At 39.8% G+C, this 22,958-nt stretch overlaps 1 protein-coding gene across 3 annotated transcripts in view; it reads left to right on the forward strand.

Annotated features, from left to right (window-relative positions):
- CAMSAP2 (calmodulin regulated spectrin associated protein family member 2) overlaps nucleotides 1-22,958 on the forward strand; it is a 108,376-nt gene that overhangs the window by 62,738 nt on the left and 22,680 nt on the right. For all 3 annotated transcript variants that reach the window (XM_046678327.1, XM_046678328.1, XM_046678329.1), the window contains 3 exons: nucleotides 9,222-9,305; nucleotides 19,750-19,891; nucleotides 20,192-20,331. In XM_046678327.1, the coding sequence (XP_046534283.1) occupies nucleotides 9,222-9,305; nucleotides 19,750-19,891; nucleotides 20,192-20,331 (366 nt within the window). The remainder of the gene's footprint in view (nucleotides 1-9,221; nucleotides 9,306-19,749; nucleotides 19,892-20,191; nucleotides 20,332-22,958) is intronic.

Raw genomic sequence — 22,958 nt, forward strand, 5'->3', positions numbered from 1 at the left:
TGTGCAGCAGCTGGAGCAGACGGAGACACACTCCCCTTACTGCTTTTGCTTTACGTCAAAGTGAAGGCCAAAGTTCTGTCCGTTCCTTAAAATTTCCCGTTCTCTTTTAAGTAAAAAAATACTGTTCACGTGATGAAATAGATTACTGTATATTCTGTAGTATCTATGATTACATTTAGTAATGATTAATTTAGTTCATATCCAATCATTACAAAATTCAGAGCACTCGGAGGAGGGCTCCATACCCTGTGGGTGTTCAGTACATATTTTTTGAATACAAGAATGAAATAATTTTCTCATAATTTCATGTTAGATGACTCTTAGGTTAGCTTGATGGAGTTGCTTGTAGATTCCTCGTCTTGGAAATTTTAGTGGAGCTGTGATTGGTTATTTGTGCTCTGGAGATGCTTAAATTGTCAGGTTCCCGCTCCCTTGCCCATTTGAGTAGTTAATTCCTCTCACTTCTCTTTCATTTACAACTGTCATCCCAGAGAAAATGAAACCTTATCAGTGAGCAGGACCTGAGGAGAGCAAGAGAAGTTGTATCTTCAGATCCTTCCTTTAATGCTTGCGTGAAGCTAAGTGTAACAACTACTGCGTTCATCATCGTCATCCATAATATCAGTGTCAGTGTAGAAGGCCCAGTTACTACTCTGCCCCTGGAGCTCCTTATTTCTTCATCTTTAGTGATCTTTTTCTCCCCTCCTCCTCAGCTACAGAGAATCCTGGTCACATGTTAGACCTGTTCATTGTCAGAAACTGTGTGCCCTTTACATCCCATTCGTGGACAGTTCCTTCACTTAATCCAATACCCTCTACTGTTAAAAATGTTCAACTTCTCCATGAGTTCCAAACCACTGAGCCTGTTAATTCTCGCAACCTCACTTGACTTCACGTTTCTCCTTTCTGAATTTGGATTCTTGCGAGTACTATCAGTTATTCTGCTTGTTTTTCCTCCCTGTTTCTTATCTGATAAAACCCTGGTTGCGCTCAGTTACCCACCTGATCTCTGAGGTGCACCTGCGGAGGGGAGTGTTGCTGAGGAAATTTCCATGAGGAGTCTGGTTGCACTTTGAATTCGTAAGCTCTCACTTCGGGTGGACACTCGGCACTCACTGCCAGTCTAAGTGTGTCCCTAAGGTGTCGGCTTTTTTCTCCTTTTCATGGTCGTTGATCTTCTGCTTTACTTCCTCTCACACTTTAATGTGCGTAAAAATCCCCCGGGAGCTTGTTCAAACTCAGCGTCTGACTCCGCAGATCTAGGGTCGTCATGGCTAAGAAGCTCCAGGTGCTGCTAATGGTGCTGCTCTGTGGACCACACTGTTGCCCCCTCGCTCTTTCATCATCTGATTCTCCCCCCTATTGGATGATTCTCATAAGAATACGAACTTTCTCTCGTGTCTCCCATCCTGAGAAACAGAACTTCCCCATCCAGACACAGCCCCCTTTCTGTGTGCACAGAAGCTCTCCAGAGTTGTTTCCCGGTTCTTTAGCCTTCTCTCCTCTCCCGTCCCCATCCCACCCTGAAGCCGCTCCTGGGTTCGTCAGCAGAGGCTCCCACTTGGACACATCCAATGAACACTTTCTGTACTCACCTTAAATTCAGTCTTTACTTCTAAAGCACATGTGACCCTTCTGAAGTTTCTGTGGAAAACCTAGTGTTTACCAAGCCCCCTCTATGTTGGTGGGACTCGAGCCCCACACCGTCTCTCCTGCAATGCAGCCTCCTCAGCCCCCGGCACTTGTTTTCTCCCTGGGCTCCGTGCAGTCTTTTCTGCGCGTGCACAGTTCAGGGCTCAGCCAAGGATTTGAGGGCAGTGTCGGTGTGGCTTTGCTGTCTCCCCCGTTAGTGCTTCCTTCCTTTTCAGGATACTCCTCCTCACTGTCCAGCCGTTCTGACAGTTCCTCGTTCTCCTTTCGTTCCTCGAGCCAACAAGCCTGCAGTTTTCTGCTTGAGTTCTAGCCACTCTGCATGGTGTGGATTGATGGGAAAGCCATAGACGCATAGATTTCACTCAGTGTGTTCCTTTCTTTCAGGGTTTAAATCCTTTCCCATTTCTACTTCTGGTTGCTCTCCAGGACCTTCACCAGTTGCTTTCTGTGTGCGAGCTTCGTGTGACACGTGCTGTTCCACTATTGCTAGACCCAGAACTCTCAGAGGATCTTTTTACAGGGTGACTTGTATCGTGTGATTCCTTTGCTAAAACTCTTCAGTGGCTTCATTTTACACTTAAAGTGCGAAGTTTGCCTTGGCCTACAAAGCACCACATAGTCAGACCCCTGTGTGCCTGTGTCCTGGGCTCATGGCCACTGTTCTTTCTCACTGTCTCACTTCATTCCGGCTGTATGGCTCACCTCGGAGCCTTTGAACAGGATGTCTCCTGTTTTTGGCAGCTCATCTCCCAGCTTCGTGTGTTTCTTCTGTTCCATCATTTCTCAGTTTAGGAAGCACTTTTTTCTCACAACCTTATCTAAAGTAGGCACATATCAACTCTTATTTCTGCTACAACACTCTGTTTCTTTCCTTCATAGCACTTTTCAGACTTTCTAATTACTTTACTTAATCATTTAAACAAACTGGAATAATGTATGTGAGGACAGATGCTATGCCCCCCCCTTTTTTTTTTTAGTTCTCTTGCCTAGAGTAGGGCCGCGTTTGGCAAAGAGCTGATGTTTAACAAATAAAAGAGAGAGTTTAAGCTACAGAATTAGAACTTTGAGAATATACAGAAGGATAAGGAAATCACTTAATTAGGAATGTTCAGCACTTTTATGAGTCGTATCTACCTTATTTGTTTTTTGGGGGGTTTTTTGAGGAAGATTAGCCTTGAGCTAACATCCGCTGCCAATCCTCCTCTTTTTGCTGTGGAAGACTGGCCTTGAGCTAACCTCTGTGCCTCTACTTTAATATGTGGGACGCCTGCCATAGCATAGCTTGATAAGCAGGTGTAGGTCTTTACCTGGGGTACAAACCGGTGAACCCTGGGCCACCGGAGCGGAACGTGCGAACTTAACCGCTGCGCCACTGGCCTGGCCCCCCGTTTGGTTTTTAGATTAAGTTTGAAACCATTTGATTCAACCTGCACCTCAGGGTATTTTTTCTTGCCCCTTTCTACCAATACCAGCTTCATTATTTGTTCAGTCATTATGACTTCGCCGTTGCCTCTCAGATTTAGCATGTATTTGTTCCTTTTGGCTCTTACCTTGGCTCATCCTAACCCAGTTGCTTTTTCTCCTGGGTAATACATCCACAAGTATAAAAGAAATATACCATAGAAAAATGGGAATAACATGGCTAAAATAGTTATCAGCATTATTGGCTGAAAATGAATTTAAATTTAAAAAAATCAAAATCACAGAAGACGAGATTATACTGAATGACTAAATTGCGGAGGGGTACACAGAAGTTGACTGCATGAGCCTTATATTATCTGGCCCTGCCTCTTTCCAGTTTCATCTTGTAACTCGTCTCTTGGGGTTCACCATGGCCCAGCCACACTGTTGTCTCAGTTCCTCAGACACACCAAGATTTTCCCACCACAGGGCCTTTGCTTGTATCTTTTATTCTCTGTCTGGAATGCTCTTTTCTCTGTTTTTATCGTGACTAGCTTCTTCTCATCCTTAAGTCTCAGCTTAAAGTTACCTTTGAAGGAGGCCTTCTCTGATACAGCCATCCTTTCTGGAGTAGGTCTCCCTGTCCCCCTTACTTTCTCCTCACCTCTTTATTTATCTATAGCTCTTCTTAGAAATTGCATTTTTTTTGTGTGTATGTATCTTTTACCCTTTCTTTTTGGTCTTATCTCCCGTGCTTCATGAGGACAGGGACCATTCTGGATTTATATATTGTATTACCCCTAGCCTCTTAATACAGTATCTGGCACAGAACTGGCATTCAGTAAATAGCTATTCAGTGTGTGATTAAATAAATGAAGAGTAGTTTAAAATGTTAATTTGTGATCAGTTTCCTTTTTGCATAGAATCAGATAAAAACTTTTAAAAAAGTCATGAAGATATTTGCAAACTGATAGAACAATTACAACTACCTGACTATGAATTAGAAAGTATTTCTTTTTTAACTTTAAAAAAAAAGAGAGAATGAAAATACTAAAAACAAACCAGCAAACAAAAGTTATAAAGTTTCCCAGGTTTTGGTCCTGTCACTACCCCATCCCTAAGGCTTACACATACAATTGGTAAATGGACCAAAATACTTCCAAGATGCATGGAAGTTATAAAATTGCCTTGTAATACATACATTACTAAGACAGAAAATACTAGTGATTTGGCAACATGTCAGGTTAAAACTACAACCCTTCTTATTAAAAACACCTGCACATGTTTGATAAAATATGATTAGAAAAGTTGATACTACAGAGCTGAGCTTTAAAGAAAGAAAAGGGACTTCTCAGATGCCAGAAGCCGAGTGGAGAATGAAAGTCTTGGTGGCCCTCTCAGGGGAGTATGGAGCTGATCCTGCAGTTTTATAAGTCAAGTGGACACAAGAGAATGCCTTAGTTTTGCCTGTTATGGGAAGTTGAAACCGTGACCTCTGTTTAGACCCACGAAGTGAAGACCCATAAAAAGTTGTGCCCTCAGTAAAAGGGAGAGCATCAGCCAGGATGTCTTTGCTTTAAGTGTCAGAAGACACAACTAAAAGTAGCTGAAGGGGTTTATTATCTCACATGGCAGCATATGTGGAGGTAGGGCATGTCCAGGGTTAGCTAATTTAGGGGCTCAGCATCAGCATCAAGAATGCAGGGCTTTGCATCCTGTTGTTCTGTCACTCTGAGCTATGTATGAGAGTTGTATAATGGCAGCAGTGGTTCCAGACATCGTATGCAGTCGTGGTAGTATCCAGCAAAGATGAGAGAGTCTTCTGGACCCTTCGGTTAGCAAGGAAAACCTTCTCCAGAAGGTCCCCCCCAGGAGGTCCCATTGAGTAAGATGAAGTCTCATGCCTGTACCTAAACCACCCTCTGGCAAGAAGCATGAGACTGTCGTGATCATCGTAGGCTGATTGTGAGTCTCCCTCTGGGGCTGGGAAAGAGGCCTCCTTAACTGAACCTACGGGAGGATGAGCACTAAACTCTGCTTCTGATGCAAGGAAGAAAGAGGGAGAAAGCAACAGGTTAACAGAAGGACTAGTGCCAGGCCAGTGGTATCTTTCTGCACCTGGCAGAGAAGCAGATGTGTAAGGCTGCTCTGAGAGTTCACTTGCACACCCAGAGCCCTAGGGGTCTCCCAGCCGTGGGGGGTTGGTGGGGGTGGGCCTCTCCTGCAGATGTGGGAGTGCTGACCATCAGAGTTGACGAGGCGCCTGAGGAAGAAATCTTCACATATCAGAGTCAGCAGACGTGACAAACGAGAACTTCAGATAGCAGAAGACTCGGAAAAAGACTGCAAAATAAATGTTTAAGGGACTGAAAACAAAACATGAACTAAAAACCATAGGAAGGAGTAAGGTACCCTGGAGGGCATAATGGAAAAAGAACCAAATATAACCCAGAAATGAAAATTTTCAGTCATTTGAAAATCAAAAATTTAAGTAGACGATTAGACATAGTTGAAGAGGGAGTTAGTTAACTGAGAGGAAATTACCCAGAATGAAGCCCAGAGAGGTGAGATGGAATGTGTGAAACCAGGGTGAACAAGACAGGCCAGTAGCCGAGTGGCAATTCCAGAAAGAGATTAACAGAGAAGTGAGGAGAGAAGATATTCGAAGAGATAATGGATGAAATTTTTCTACACTTGATGAAAGATAAACTTTCAAATTCAGGAACCACAGTGAATTCCAACCAGGATAAATGAAAACAAATTCACTCCAATACGTATAGTAATAAAACTGCACATCTCCAAAGATAAAAGGCTGTCAGTGGACTTCTCAGCAGTAATAGTTGAAGCCGGAAAACAGTGCAGCAGAATCTTCAAAGTGCTGAAGAAAAATAACCATGAACTAGAGTTCTGTCCCTTTCATTCAGGATTAAGGTGAAATCAAGCTTGGTTCAAACAAAGAAGGTAGTTTATCACTCAGACCTTTGCAGAAAGAACTAAGAGGCTGTACTTCAGGGAGGAAGAAATCAAACCTGGAAGGAAGGACTGGGATGTAGGAAGCAATGAGATAAAAAGAGAAATTGGGATCCATGGGTAACTCGTGTTGTGAAAAACCATAATAATGTCTGATTTTGAGGCCCATAAGAAGAAACAACTATAATTCTAGGTAAAATAACATGACAGATGAGAGGCGGTGATTTGAATTAAAGGCTTTCTGAGGTTTTTGTATTGTTCAGGAGGAAGGCAAAAATATTGACTAACTGTAGACTTATATTAAGGCAAGGGTACACATTACTATGTTGTATTTTAAAATGAAAAACTTTAAATAAAAGGTAGTGTATATTTTAAAGTTAATGGGTTTTTGAATTAATATGTGATTATAGCAAATATATGTTTAACTAATTCATACTGCTAGAGCCAACTATTTGTTATGTTGTTCTCGAATTCATTAGTCCTCAACACTTGTTCAGGTGGTGGCCTGTTTCTCAGTCATGGTGAGCGCTTGATACATTCCTTTAACTTTTATCCTTGAGTTGTACAGAGTGTCATGATTCAACTTGAGTTGTAGAACTTTCTACCAGCATTTGGGAACTGGTTTCAGTCACTAAGCTAATTATTTCGTTTATCTGTCTTGTGTACCCAAGTAGGTTAAGTCACTTGAATTGACATCATGTCGTGTAGTTTTCTTGTATTCTCCCTATGATGAAAGTTAATGTTATCAACATGTAAAATTTTCTTGTGATTTTGGTACTTTGGATGATTTTTACCATTACATCAGCTTAAAGTATTTTGATTAGGATTTATTAAAGCCCTTATAGACATTTAACTATGTGATGTTACTTTGGGATATATTTCTTATAAATAATGGCAGTAGTTTCTATTCATGGAGTATGCTATGTGTCATGTACTTTACTTGGTACATTTTATACATTTTCTCTTTTATTCTCTGTATTAAGTGTTGTGGTGTAATAATTACCTCAAACTTAGATACTTAAAACAACACACTTTTATTACCTCAGTATTTATTTATTTACTTGCTTATTTTTATTATCTCAGTATTATCAATTTCTGTGGTTTCCAAATCCAGGCATTGCTTAGCTGCATCCTCTGTCTCAGAGTCTCTCACAAGGCTGCAGTCAAGGTATTGGCCAGGCTTGGGGTCTTATCTGAAAGTTTTATTTTTTTTAATTTTTTTCTTTGAGGAAGATTAGCCCTGAGCCAACATTTACTGCCAACCTTTCTCTCTCTCTCTCTCTCTCTCTCCCCTATTTTTTTTGGCTAAGGAAGATTGGCCCTGAGCTAACATCTGTGCCCATCTTCCTCTACGTTATATGCGGGACACCTGCCACAGCATGGCTTGACAAGCAGTGTTGTAGGTCTGTGCCTGGATATGAACTGGCGAACCCCGGGCTGCTGAAGCGAAGGGGAACTGCTCCGCCACCAGGCCAGCCCCTTATCTGAAAGTTTGACCATGGAGTCAGCCACTTCTGAGCTCGTTTGGTTGTTGGCAGGGTTCAGTTCAGGCATTGGACCGAGGGCCTCAGTTTCTTGCTGGCTGTTGGCTGGAGGCGGCCCTCAGTTCCCTGCCATGTGGGCCTCACCACAGGGCAGCTCACAGCACGGAGCTGGCTTCATCAGAGCCAGCGAGAGAGTCAGCCGGTAACGTGGACAGCACAGTGTTACGTAACGTAACCACAGGAGTGATGTACTGTCACCTCACTTGCTTGTTAGGAGCGAATCACAGGGCCTGCCACGCTCAGGGCGATCCTTGGGGACTGTCTTAGAGCCAGCGTCCCTCAGACCACTCTGTGACGTAGGTTTCCTTCATACCAGCAGGTGAGGCTCAGGGATATCAAGACATTAAGCTGACAGCTTGAAAGTGCAGGTTTTGCGTCAGACTCAGGTCTCTTCTAACCCTCCTGTCTCTTAGAGAGAGTGTTTTACACAGCCAGCTTGGTGACCTCGGATTAACTGAGAGATCTTAGAGCGTTGCGTCTTTGAAAGCCCAAGTCATTCTCTCGATTAAATGCCCTTGACACCTGGGACATGTCATGGGTGAAGAAGACCCAGTAACTATCGTTCATTCCATTCATCGTAAATTAAAACTCTCCAGTCATTTGTTTAGCCACTGAACTGAATTTTAGACAGTAGAGGAGTTTAGAAAGTTATTGATTTTGTTTAGAGTTATCGTGGTTGATAATGGCAGTTAATACTTTCTAGAGTGCTGTGATTAATTTGAACTTTATTATTACTAGAGTGACCCTGAAATCATTAACTCAAAATCTGGAATTGCCTAAACTGGCCTTAAGAAATATTTTACGCATTAGATAGATTGTTTCTTAACCTTTTTGGATTATGGACTATTTGCACAGTCTGATAAGAGACAAATTAGACCTTCTCCCAAAAAGTTCCCATATGCAAAGATTTTTCATGTGTTTTAACTGTGCCCCTAGGACCACACTAAAAACGACTGGTGATCCAGGGACATGTCTGTGAAATCACAGCTTAAGAATTTGATTCAAGGTGTTTTCTATTGATAATGAAACATTAATTTTAGGGAAAATAGTTTTTGTTTGTTAGTTCTAAAAGAGATTGTAAAATTTTTACTAAAGTTTTATTGCTTCCTAAGCATTAAAACTGAAGGTACTGAGTACCTTTTTTTCTCTAGCACTCCAGCCGTTCCTGACACATAGTAGTATTTGATAAATTAGTGAATTAACTTTAGAATATCAAATAAAACACCTGTAAAATACTTGTTTGTTTTTTGGTGAGGAAGATTGGCCCTGAGCTAACTTCTGTTGTCAGTCTTCCTCTTTTTTTTCCTTTTTTTCTCCCCAAAGCCCTCTAGTACATAGTTGTCTATCCTAGTTGTAGGTTCTTCTAGTTCTGCTGTGTGAGACACTGCCCCAGCGTGGCTTGATGAGCAGTGCAAGGTCCATGCCCAGGATCTGAACTGGTGAACCCCAGGCCGCCAAAGTGGAACACTGAACCCCACCACTTGGCCATGGGGCCAGCCTTTAAAACACAGTTTTGCGCTTAGGAAAATGGAGTTCTCTTCATTTGAGTAGTACTGCTATTTGACAGCAGAGGTCTGACTATAGGCATTTTAAGCTGCATGTTATGTTATTATATTTGAATATAAATTCAAATGAGTGTTTTTATATTTTAAGGTAAACGAACATTTGAAAGATATAATGGAGCAAGAACAGAAGTTGAAAGAACATCACACGGTTGAGACTCCAGGAGGTCAAAAGGTATATATTTCAAAGAAAAAAAGGTGCCTTTATGAAACTCTTATCTGTGTTCACATATTTGTATTGTTTTGGGAAAGGTTAATAACTGTGGTCATTAAATTGTTTTTTGGTTAACTGTACCCTAGAAAGCCGTCCCATAAACCCCAAGTGAGTAGGAATACAAAATGAAAGTTAATTGGATGATGGGGTTTAGGAAATCTTGGTAATGACTAGAGCTCAATTTCTGGGGTTCTTTTGGCAAAAATAACAGTTGTGTCTTTGTTCTGTAAAATATGTGAAACAGCAAGAAAACAGTTTTCAATGTGTCAGCCTTATAATGACTTGTAATAAGCCCAGCCTTTAAAGGAATTGTGAGTTATCCATATGGTTGGTTATTCTGTGAAGAAAGAAGGAACAGTAACTTGGATTCATTCTTTAAAAATTCTTGAACATACTTTTAGAGTTTTCTTCTTTGCAAATTTATTTGTGTTTGTCACATACTAAGACCAAAGTATATTTTCTACCTTATAGTATATCTTCTATCTTTTAAAATGTATTATAGTGAGAGCCCTTTAAGTATGTTGTATAACATTTGAATTGAGGTGTAAGATAGATTATTGAGAGACCTTGTTTTCCTTTAGGGTTATTTTAATTCTCATTATTATACAGTACTTCTTTGCATTTTGGGCTAATGCTACTAGTTATTGATACTTCTATACGGAAGAAAGAGAAGAAAGGAAGGAAAGGGACTGCTGTTTTGTGTGTTATCAACTTCAATGGAACAGTTTTCTGGAAGACTACCTAAAATTTTGTCTGAATTTGATGTTTTGGGATCGCCGTGATTTCCCTCGTTCAGCTTACTGACTAGCTCCTGAAAATACTGTCCCCGCCTGATCCTTCCTCTTAACTTTGTTGGTTTCCTTCCCCACAGGTAAATCGGAATGGCGATCTCTTTCCCATCATCCCAGGTTGTGTGCCATTTCCCTGCCTTTAACTGACTTCTGTCCCTGTCCCGCCCCTCTCTCTTTCCCCGCTTCTGTCCTGTTAGGTGCCCTGCCTTTCTCTTTCCACCCAGAGCATTTGAGCTGAAGCCTTTGCCTTGGAGCTGTATGTAATCTTGCCCTGCGATTTTGCTCCTGGCTCTCATCAGGAATAAGGTTCAGATGGGGTTATCCTAAGTTGTAACACTAATGACCTTTCTCCACAGAAATCTTATTATATATAATGATTAAATTCTATAGTATTGCCTACACCTTATGAACTAAATGGGGGTTTTGTATGCTGGCATAGGACCTAATAAACATTATTTCTACAGGAAAAAAAGCCATTTGTATTCCAGACAACCCGATTAAGTGACCTTTACAAAAAACAAACTCTACGGAAGCTAGACGCTACTTGTGTTAGACTGCTTTGACTTTTTCATACCACTTAGCCCCACGCAATTGCACATATTAACCTCACAATCAGTATTTGCTGAGTGAGTGAGTGAATAAATGAATAAATGAACGTGATTCACTTTTAAATATTTGGATTAGGACACATTTTTACTTCAGCACAAACAGCGTTTACACCTTCATTTGCAAATGAATTTTATCTTTTTTCCCATTGTTAGAATCTTCTTGAAAATAAGTGTTAATTTCACATAGTCTTACTGCAAAGTACAGGTGTCATCATGATGAAGAAACACATGGTCACAGCATAAACTAGGGAAAGAAATTCTCATTTGAACTACTTGATTTGGCTGGAAATATAATCATTTCATTCTTAATTTTTATTTCTGTAAAAGCAAAATCCTTGATCCTGTCTTCTTTTGGGGATGAGAGATAGAATGACATGTTCTTTCTTGTTGCTGTACTGTTGGTAAGAAGTTGCCACGCCTTCCGCCTCCTTCAGCCAGCTTTCCTGGTGGGGCACATCAGATGCCCGGCCCCGGTGTCTGTTACCCAGCTGTAGACGGAGCCGTGGCCTTGGATGGTACTGTGTCTTCCCTTTTGTCCTTTTCCAGCTATTCTCAGCTCAGATGTCCAATAGAATTTATTTCATGAAACTTCTTTTTGCACCCATCTTCTTTGTAAAATGTATGCATGTCTTGAGGAATACTTGCACTGTATATAGTGTTGGGCCAAAATTAAGATTCCAAAGATATTTTTTTAGATTATTAGATCTTCTGATGATGTATTTCTGGTTGTTGGATTGGTTGGTATCCTAAGATGAAGGCATTTTAAATAGTGCCATGTCCTAGGAAAAAAATTTTTTTTTTCTTTTGAGGAAGACTGGTCCTGAGCTAACATTCACTGCCAGTCCTCCCCTTTCTGCTGAGGAAGACTGGCCCTGAGCTCACATCTCTGCCCATCTTCCTCTACTTTATATGTGGGATGTCTGCCACAGCGTGGCTTGCCAAGTGGTGCCTAGGTCCACACCTGCATCTGAACTGGCAAACCCTGGGCCGCTGAAGCAGAGTGTGCCAACTTAACCACTGCACCACTAGGCCGGTCCCGGAAAATCTTTTGTTTGAACAGTCTGCTAATGTTCTTTTCTTTTCTTTTTTTTTTTTCAGTTGCTCTTTTTGCTTCTGATAATCCTTTTGATTCTAAAGTAGGATGTCCAGTTAAATTTGAATTTCAGATAAACAACAGATAATTTTCTGGTGTAAGTTGCGTGAGCATCTTGTTATTTTTATTTGCTAAGTCCAGCAACCCTCCTTTAAAGATCTCTCAATTTTATAGCCAAGGGCAGTAAGTCCAGCATTCGTTCTCTTAAAAAGCTTGTATGAAGTGCTCTGGTCAAATGAGTCCTGGGCTTGCGGTCAGGGTAGTTCTGCCACTCACTAGCTTCTTGACCTTCACAAAGGCACTTGACCTCTCTAGGCCTCATTTTCTTTATCTGTAAAAATTTGAAGATTGGCTTAAATGGCTCCTGAATTTTATGACTGAGACCATTCTCAAATCTTTCCTTCTCGGTATATTAGGAAATGTTAAGGGACTCAGAACAAAAGCTTAGTGAAAATAAGAAGTTGGTTATCGTAAACTTTTCCTATACATAAGTGTACGTGTTACTAGTAGATGTATGACAACTGGGAGTCAGGGGCCTAAGCAGCCTTCTAGAGGATGCCAAACTTGAACTGGGCCTTAGTAGGTTTTACGATATTTGCAAAGGAGGGCACTAGTCAGAGAGAATAACATGAGTGAAGACATTAGGTTGCAAGGAAAAGGCACATTTGGGAATTAGTGAGGACACCACTTGGAATGTTTTTGAAAGGGCTGTGAGGGGCCGGCCCCATGGCCGAGAGGTTAAGTTCGCATGCTCGGCTTTGGTGGCCCGGGGTTTTGCTGGTTTGGATCCTGGGCACAGACATGGCACCGCTCATCAGGCCATGCGGGAGTGGCGTCCCACAGAGCACAACCAGAGGCACTCACAACTAGAATATACAACTATGTATGGGGGGCTTTGGGGAGAAGAAGAAGAAGAAGAAGAAGAAGAAAAGATTGGCAACAGATGTTAGCTCAGGTGCCAATCTTTAAAAAAAAATCAAAAAGAAGGAGCTGTGAATTCATAGGTTTGTATTCCTGAGTTTATAGTACTAACTATGTAGAGTGAAGTTTGTTTCTGACAATATTAAAGATACACGTCTATTCAGTGTAACATTTGCCACTTTTAAGAGAGAAATGTTTGTGAGGTATTTCACAGAGGGCTGGGATTTGCATGAAGGAATTACCTCTGGAGAAAAGGTACTCGCTGGGCTTTAATTGCTTTTCATTTAGAGGATAGTCTCAAAATGGACGGCAGTTTCCCCAGGGAGGCAGTAGGGGAATGCTTATGAATCTTGGCTTGATTACCTCAGCCCATGTGAATTTCCACCTTGACCGAAGTTCCTTAGCAATTAACAGGTATAACCCACTTTTTTTTAAAGAAAATAACCTTCCATTTCTTCAAACAGTACCTAAGATACTATTTGAGAAAAGGCTTCTGCAGTCAGATATATTTGGGAAATGCAGCTAGTTTGTGCCCCTCTAAGAATGTTACAGTCCATTTTAGTACTTAAGAAGCCTCTGTAGCTGTTGCCCAAACGTGTTTGATCTTTGAACTCTTTATGAGTGACATCTACTGATATCCAATAGAATTAGTGTTCTTGGGAGCACACTTTGGGAAACATGGTTTGTAACCTATAACTTTGCAATTGATTAAGTTGTCTGTTTCGTACACATGTAAATACATAAAACACACATTTAGTGTTCTAATATCATGCATCGTTGATGGATATATCATTTGGTTTGACTCAGGTTTACTTTGGTTTCCTTTTTCATACCGTTATATCAGGTGAATAGTTGGAGAGACTTCATCTGCCTAAATTAGATCATTTTGTAAGAATTCTACTCCCAAGGTTCTGTTCTGTAATTCCACTTTATTCCTTTGTGGACTTTAGTCAGTGCTAATGCCTCTCTCTTTACGGCGTTGCCAACGCTGTCATGGTCACCTGCTCACCCTCGCTGGTAACACAGCACCTTGGTCTATATTGTGTCCTATTGGGCTAGGAACTCATTTAGTCAAGTTAAATGAGGAATTTGGCATTTTAAACATTTTTTAAATTCAGAGACAGTACCATGATTTTTTTCCTCCAAGCAATATTTTATAAAGATGATTTGGCCTGAAGGGAGTTAGATGTTAATGGCTGTCCTAGTACCATGATTTTCATCTCTGCCTGAGAGTACCATAAAAGTTAGCTCTCTCCATGGTGGGTGCATTTGGACACAAGAATCTGCGGAGGTTTGGGTCGGTGTGGACTTAGAACTTTTTAAGAACCTTTGCTTTGAAATATTTCAGACTTAAGAAAAGTTACAAGAATGGTAAGAAGAACCCTATATATACTCTCTACCCAGATTCATTAATTTAACATTTTGCCACCTTTGCCTTCTCTCTGTATGTATGTATATGTGTATATGTATTTGTACTCTCACATATATATTCCTCACAAACGCATATACATGTAAATTTTCCTGAAACATTTGAGAGAGGGTTGCGTACATCATGCCCTTTACCCCTTAATACTTCAGTGTGTATTTCCTGAGAACAAGGCTGTTCATTTACGCAACCACAGTACAGGTAATTTAATGTCAGTATAGTACTTGGATCAGACGTACAGCCTATATTCCAATTTTGGCAGTTGTTCCAGTTGTACTTTGTAATACTTTTTTCCAGTACAAGATCCAGTCCAAGATCACATAATGTATTTAGTTGTCATTTCTCTAGTCTTCTTTAAGCTGGAACAGTTCCTTGGCTTTTTTTGTTGTTTGTGATCTTGACATTTTTGAAGAATACAGGTCATTTTCTTAGAATCTCTCTCAGTTTGGGTTTTTCTGATACTTTCTCATAATTAGATTAAGGTTGTGCTTTTTAGACTAGAACACTGTGGAAATTGTGTCCTTCTCACAGTATTATGTCCATTTGCCCCTGCTGGATGATGTTCGTTTTGATCAGTTGGTTAAGATGTCCAGTTTCTTGAGTGCATGGTGATTATTTTTCCTTTTATAAGAAGTAATTTGAGAGGAGATGCTTTGAGACTGTAAATATCCTGTCTCTCTTCAAAGTTTCCTTCACCCTAACTTTTTGAAGCATGAGTTTATAAGCATGAATAGTATATTTATTTGTTCTTTTAGCAGATTTACTTTTTTAGTCATATTTCCTTCAAATAGCCAATCTGTATGGTTTTCCTTTTTCCTCTAAAAGGATTGATGTCATGAATTTAGGTCAGTGGAGAGGTGGCAGGAGGAAGGCAGGCCAGAGCAGTCGGAATTAGTAAAAAGTCCTGTTGAGTATTTTACAAGAAATGTAGAGTAACTTGAACCATTAGAGACTCCTTTGCATGTCTCCTGTTTTGAGTAGTCCACAATAATGTCTTGTCATCACTTTCTATTTAATGGATTTTTCTAGTCTCAAAATGAGAAAACTCCTGTTTTTGAGATTTCTTTTCTTCATTGGGAGCCCTGATCCATTCTCAGGAGCTTCCTGCTCTTTGGTTCTGCTCTTGCCCTTTTTATGGCCGTTATAACTGCAGCTGCCAACAACTTCTGGTTAAATGAGAGATTAAAATACAACAAAATTATTAGGGTTAGTCTTCCTGATGCAATAAGAACAATTTATTCAGGATGTTACCTCTTAAGGGGAAGCTGATATTTTTCAGATTCTTGAGGTGACATTTTTCTGGTTCTTGAAGTTCTTTAAAATACCTTATATTATTTTTCCAAATAATCTTGTTTTTACTGTTAATTTATGTAGGAAAAGCTTTCTACGTAAAAGTTGAATATGAATTTTGACTCAGACCCCATTTCGTTTGGTTCACTGCAACAAAAATTTATTTGGGGCTGCCAGAAATTGTGCTAAGAAATAGGAAGATAAAGTCACAAATTATTAATTTACGTTATCTGAAATCATGGGTTTATTATATTCGTCTTTTTAAAGAAGTAAAATTATATTCTTTGGGACTCCTAGATACTAAAACTAATGACATTTATATTCTCTTTATGTAAGTAGCCACTTGCTTTAGAAACTCTGTAAAAATCTTAACTGGTAAGAATTGCCAACTAGTTTTTTTCCCCATTAATTAAAAGAAATTCTTTATATAGTTGAAAGAAAAGATTGTCTTGTTCAAGGCTACACTGCTATTTGCTTTATCCATGTGCTTATTGATAAGTCATCCTTCTTTTCCTTTTGGGAGAATACTGCCTCATCAGACTTGGTCTACTAATATCTAAGAATTATAATGATTGCAAGTCCAGCTCTAGAATCTTTCTACTTCCCTATTTTTTGTGATATAGATTTTTTTTTACTATGATGTGTGATTCCAGAACTCGGAAATAAAATTCTTTGCTGCCAAAGTATACAACATACCCTGAGTATCCTAAAAATGAATTTCTATGCTGGGAGGGGAGAAGAGGGGCGGAGGAGGTGGTGGTCTCTATCATTAGAAACCAATATATTTTAAACTAAAGTATTAATTAGCATTTAAAAAATGTTATGAGAACTATAAACGTGGAACTGGAACTTTACTGTCGCTTGTTGATTGAAGATGGTGCTGATGGATTTTCCGTTTCCCTTTTGCTTTCCCTTTTTCCCGCTGCCTCCTTTGAAGTCTCCCTCCAAATGGTTCTGGAAACTGGTCCCAGTAAGTGTGCCGCTGCTTCCGTTTGCTCTCCAGGACTGTAACCGCAGATGCTGGTGTTGTGTCTTGCTGGTGTAGTCATTTCATGTCTTTCTGCTAGTCACTGCATAGAGATGGGATTTTAAGGTATTTGATCATAATGTAAAATGAAAAGGTAAAATCTAGCCACAGTTTGGATTAGAAGCTTTAAAAATAGTAAAGCATAAGCATCCTTTCACTAATTGTGTCAGTGTTCACAGACCATCAGTAACTAGGTAAAAAAAAGTATGGCATAGATTCTCATTGGTTTCAATAACTTTACTAAAAGTGAATATGAATTGCATGCATAAATTATTTGTATTTTAAATTTTCTCTTTTTGAAAGAATCATTTCCTTTTCAGCCTGAATTGTAGGGGACACTGTGTGTGTGACAGAAAAGTGACAAATTCTCCGTATCCTCACCAGACTTGAAGGGTTGATCTTTCAAGATTAAAATCTGGGGGGTTAGACCACTTAAGTATTTTACACCCTCAGAAATAAAAATGTAATATAGAAATACACCATAATGTTGAAAGATAGAAAATCTGATGCCCCTTTTAAGCGCCAGGTTTCTCAGTTTGTAGAAGGAGCAGAGAATGTTTTCATGCAGCAAGTTTGGAAAGCACCTAGCACGTTCGAGTATAAAAGACTCTAACTTTCATGAACTGCAGATGAACTTTCTGGTAGTTGTCCATGACTTCAAGGCTAATCGTTGTTTTACCTGATACATCTTCTAGGATATAATTTTAGGAAAATGTTTGGCATGCCACTCAAATCTCTGATTGCCTGTTCTAAAGCATAGACATTTATTGCTAAAGCCTTATAGAGTGCTGTGCGCGCATGCACACACACACGCCTTGTATAGAAGTGCTGCTTGGCAGAGAACCGCATAGAACAAACCACACAGTTCAGTTCTTTGTTCCACGGCCCTGGGTGCTCAGCTCAGTCCAGTTCAGATTGTAGGCTGAAAACAAGCTAGTCCTAGAGATCTGGGACGTTAGGGACGGAATCCGGCCAATTGAGAGGATTTCCAAGAAGGGAGACTGTTTTGTTTCTAGCTGGCCAAAGAAAGGAGTGTAGTGTGAGGATGTGGAACTGTGCTTGCCAGATGTGAGAAAGGTAGCTTGAGGCCAGACGATGCTACTGGTTGGTTTCTTTTTTCTTTCTCTCCCCTCATGTCTTCTCTTTTTTCATGGTTGATTTTTAAACTGTCTGCTAGCAGTGAAGTGAGGAAGTTTTCTAAGGATTATATAAGGATCAATAATCAATTAAAGAATTTGTAATTTTTTTCTGAATGTGGGTACTTCCCGAGTTTGGAATATACTGTTAAATGCAGATGTCTAGCCCGCACTGACAGTAAGAACACGCTCCTGAGAATCTTCAAGAGGAAGAACATTCCATGGCTCTTGTTCTTGGTGGCCGGTGGGAGAAACAGGAGTAGATGTCTCCTCCACGAGTGCATGTGCTTTCTGAGGGGTATCATGTAAAGCACTGCCAAATGTTAAATTTTCTCTTTCAGTAAATTGTTTTTCTATTTTTATTCTCACAGAAGTACTTTATTTCGTAATGATATTTTAATTATAAAATATAGAGATGACCAGATTAGATGGAGTTAGAAGAAAAATTAGTTTGATTACTTTAAAAAAAAAAAACTATTTAAATATCTGTAAGCAATATAGTGGTGAATTTTGCTAATAAAACGCTTCAGCATGCATCTTCATTAAGTTGTCAGCATTATCTTTCTTGGCTTTGGGAGAGCTGCTAGCTAATACCAGCCCCCCTTCAGTTACTGCTTCCTGTGTGCCCAGCAGTGTGCACAGCACCTGCTGTCTGTCATCTCATGTCGTCCTCCAGCGGTCCTGTGAGTTGGGTGCTGTGGTTCTCCCCGTTTTACAGATGGGCACACTGAGAGAGGACGTGTAAGTAACTTGTCCAGGGTCACAGAGCTCGCAAGTGGCACAGCTGGGCTTTGAACCTAGGCAATCTGACTCAAGAGCTGGTTCTGTAACCACGGCGTTTTTGTAGCTTGTCTCATTTTCAGAGAGCTGTCTTTATAAATTTGTATCCAGTCACACCAAGCAGTCTTGAAAAAACAAAAGTTTCTCCTGTTTTTCTGAAGGGAGGAGAAACCCTTCAACTTGCTCTGCTACTGGTTAATGAAACCTCAGTTGGGAGGGTTTTTTTCAGTTTCAGAGTTGTTCCACTTTATTTGCATCATCATTAACATTCAAATGATAAGCCAGAATATCTTGGTGATATTATTCCAGTTCCTCAAAGTGATGTTTTTTATCACCAAATTTCCTTTAAGAATAGTATCATGTTCTTCTCCCTGCTCTCCAATTTTGATAACTCTTGTACTTGCTTCTGCTCGAGTAGCATTGTTGCTCTTTCCTTATAAGAACTCTCAGTCTTTCCGCAGAAGAACTTGTGGCCTCAATTCAGTCTAACATCAAAGCAAATGAATTTTATCATCTACACAAGGGCAGAACTGATGATTTGGATGCAAAGTTCAAAATCCATTTTGTGATCTTTTTATATTTAAATAGTTAGACTAAATGTCATTTCATGTAAATTAGCAATATAATATTTAAGTACTTAGCTTCGAAACTGTAGTACTGTTGCCCCTTGTTTAAGTTTGGTAAAGTGATGTCTGGCACAGTTGTCCCTCTCATCCACGGGGATACGTTCGAAGACTCCCAGGAGATGCCTGAGACTGCACGTGGTACCGGGCTCTCTGTGTACTGTGGCTTTTCCTGTGTATGCATACCTGTGATAAAGTGAGATTTATAAATGAGGCAATGAGATTATAAATGAGTAAGAGATTAACGACAGCAACAATAAAATAGCATAGTTATAACAATACAGTGTAATAAAAGTTAGGTGCATGTGGTCTCACTCAGAATATCTTACTGTACTACACCCATACTTCTTGTGATGGTGTGAGATGGTCCAGCGCCTGCATGATGAGATAAGGGGAATGACGAGGAATGGGGACTTAGCTAACGTTAGGCTGCTGTTGACCTCTTTCTGTCTGTATGTCAGAAGGAGGATGTTTGAACGTCATGTTGTTGATAGAATAGTTGGATGTCAGGAGCAGATGATGTCTGCAGCTGACTGGGGTAACTGGAACTGTGGATGGGGGGCTCATATTATTTAAAGAGAAGGATATTGGTGAGTAGTTCTCATTTCTCTTGACTTATATTTTATTACTGATACATTAGAATCTACAATACTGGTTTTTTCCTGTATATTGTTTAGTACTTACTTATTTTCATCTTTTTTGTATTGTAGGCTCGTTATAGAAAAGAGCAGACATTGCTGAAGCAACTGCCTTGCATTCCGTTGGTGGAAAATTTGTTGAAAGATGGTACAGATGGCTGTGCTTTAGCTGCCCTTATTCATTTCTACTGCCCTGGTGTGGTCAGGTTAGAGGGTAAGTGTTCCAGTGAAATATTTCTGAACTATAGATGGTAAGAAGTATTTAAGACAACAATGTTTAGTAAGTAATAAAGGTGTTTTTAGAAGGAACATTTACATATAATCCTGAGGAAGAGAGTTGAGTAAAGTAGTGCTTGGTTTCTGAGTCTTTCTGTGGAATGACTGCTGTATTTATATGTGTATGTGTGTTAAACAGATTCCACATAATTGTGTATTTGTACTAAGTCACTAATTATGAAATGGATCTCACTGAAATTAACCCAAAGTCATCACCGTCCTCTTTTCCTGTTTGAAGATATTTGTTTGAAAGAAACCATGTCTTTGGCTGATAGCCTGTATAATCTGCAGCTGATTCAAGAATTTTGCCAAGAATATTTGAACCAGTGTTGCCATTTCACCCTGGAAGATATGCTCTATGCTGCTTCATCCATAAAGGTAAATGAATTCTTTTTTCCTTTGCTTTGCTTAAGTTTTTTTAACTAGATGTATAAATGGCCTAGCCACTTTAAGCTTACAAGTTAACTATAATATCAATCAGAAGAGCTTTTGAAAAATCAGTTTTTGTTTGATTTTTCTGCTTATTTTCTGCTTTTTTAGTACACTATTACAGGTTTCTTTTACAACACAAAGCTAAATTTAAAGTTGTAGTACAACGTTGATCTGTTGTCCCAGTGTTAACAAAATAAAGGATAAGCCATTAGATGTTTCTGAATCTTAAATAGGTGCTAACGTAGTGGGAGCATAAAGCAAGTTTTGGTTACTGTCAGCACTCAGCAGGACGGCGGAATATGGGGGGGGAAGAATCCTCCAGGTTTCAGAACTGGATAAAACCCGGGGAAAGAAGGGAAGGAAATACTGAAATAGTGTGGAAATGAACCTTTGAAGAACGAGTTCCTTTTGTAGCCATTGCATGTGTCCCTTGCTGCAGAACATCACGCGCTGCCTGTGAGCCTCAGGCCGGTGCTCACTGCCACTGTTTCCAGAAAGATTTCTCGAGCACCTGTGAGCGTTCTAGGTGTTGGGAGAAATCAGTGAACACAGCAAAGATCCCTGTCCCTTTAGAACTGACTTTCCAGGAGTGAAGGCAGACACGTCGCAGGCATAGCTGTTCCTGAGCAGCCAGGTACAAGCAGCTGCTCGTTGCAGACTGTCAGGACTTGAGACAACACCTTGTTATTCCCAGCAGCCCACAGCTTTAGAATTCCTCAGGTCTCTGGATACCTGCCGAAAGTGTCCCACTTCTGTTTCAAGGTTTTAGGAATCAATAATCTAAAGGTAGATTTTTTTTAAAAGTCTTGCTGAGAGGAACAACTTTATATCGATCCTAATCATGGTTCTAGTGCCAGCCTTAGTACAAACTGCTAATGGACCCCTCTCGCTGTAATGCTAGTGCCGTGTGAGTCTTTAAATTCTTACTCTCCGGTATCTCTCTTTTTCCTTCACCCATTTCTGGATCACCACCAGGTAGAAGATGGAGCCAATGGTAAAGGCATTTCCAAAATAAGCCACTATTCCTGTTGACCCAAAATAGTGCCTGCTCCCCACTGACACATCAAAAGAAAAACTTTGAGTAATTTTGAAAGTTTACACCTTGCGATTTTTATCAAAATGGAAGTTAGGAAATATTATTTCCATATATATCTTGTTAATGTCTTGTCTGGCACTTACCTGTTAAAAAACTTAAATACTACTGTGATCTCAAAGAAGACAGCTTATTAAATACATTGAGACATAAGATCAATTATATTTGTTTAAGTTGTGTGCCTTAGACTTCCAATAAATACTATATAGGCCTGATGATCAACTTAGTCTGGGCATCATCCAGATATAAAGACATTTTCTTAAACCAGGCATATTTAAAATAGATAGTTATCTACAGAGGAGGCTTTGGTTACTTTCTGTATTCTTTGCTAAATTGATTAGAACCATTGCTTTGACTTCAATTGAATTGAATATTCAATTGAATATTTTAAGACTTCAAGCCTTCAAGAGGTTGCTTGGTCTGTGATGCTGGGCACCTCATTGTCACCGTGTTAACTTTAATAATCAGTGTTTATGAGGATGTAGGGAAAAGGCACTCTCTGCCCCCCTAGGTGGAGGTATGAACTGGTGTGGTCTTTTTAGAGGGCAATTTGACATTAAGCAAATTTAAAATGCACAGGAGGCACGTTTGGGATTGTTCACGGTGGTGAATAGGTGGAAACAATTGATCTTAGTAGGGACACGTTTAAAATGTTTGTAATGTAGTTGAGCTGTTTAAAGGAAGGAGGTAGAGGTATTTTTACTCATACAGAAAGCTCTCCAAGACATTATTAAGTGAAGAAAGTGCAGATCTTGTACATGTATATAGATGCATGGAAAAAGGTCTGTAGAAAGTTGTACAGAATTGTTAACGGTGGTTTCTTCTGAGTGTGGTATTAGGATTTGGGGGAGAGGAGTTAGAGCATACTTTTACTTTTCATTCTGTATTCTGTATATCAGTATTCTTTATTGTTTACATTGTTTAGCAATGTTAATATCTAGCTGCATGACTGTCTTAACTAAAAGAAGGAAAAAGATCTTTATGGGAAATGAATTTGATATCATTTGTGCCCTATGGTAACAGATTTATTGCTGTTTAGTCATCATAAATTCAGAAAGCAATGCTCTTTGTAAGCTTTAGTTACTGGGAAAATTATTTCTTACTATACTGACATCTTGTGGCCAAACACAGTACAATTATGTTATTAGGGCAGCTGTCTTACCGAGATGCTTAAAGTATTTTTTCCAGCTTTATTGAGATATAACTGACTTAGAACACAGTGTAAGTTTAAAGTGTGCAAATCAGTCCCCACTGTAGCATTAGCTAACACCGCCATCCTGCTATAGAATTACTGTTTGTTTTCTGTGATGAGAACATTAAAGATCGACTCTTTCAGCAGCTTTCAAGGAGATAAACAAACAGTATCATTAACTATCATCATTAGAACCCCAGAACTTACTCATCTGACAACTGGGAGTTTTTACCCTTTGACCAACATCTCCCCATTTCCCCAACCCTTCAGGCCCTGGTGACCACCACT

The sequence above is a fragment of the Equus quagga genome, chromosome 12 (assembly GCF_021613505.1).
Source record: "Equus quagga isolate Etosha38 chromosome 12, UCLA_HA_Equagga_1.0, whole genome shotgun sequence".
In the NCBI taxonomy this organism is placed as follows: domain Eukaryota; kingdom Metazoa; phylum Chordata; class Mammalia; order Perissodactyla; family Equidae; genus Equus; species Equus quagga.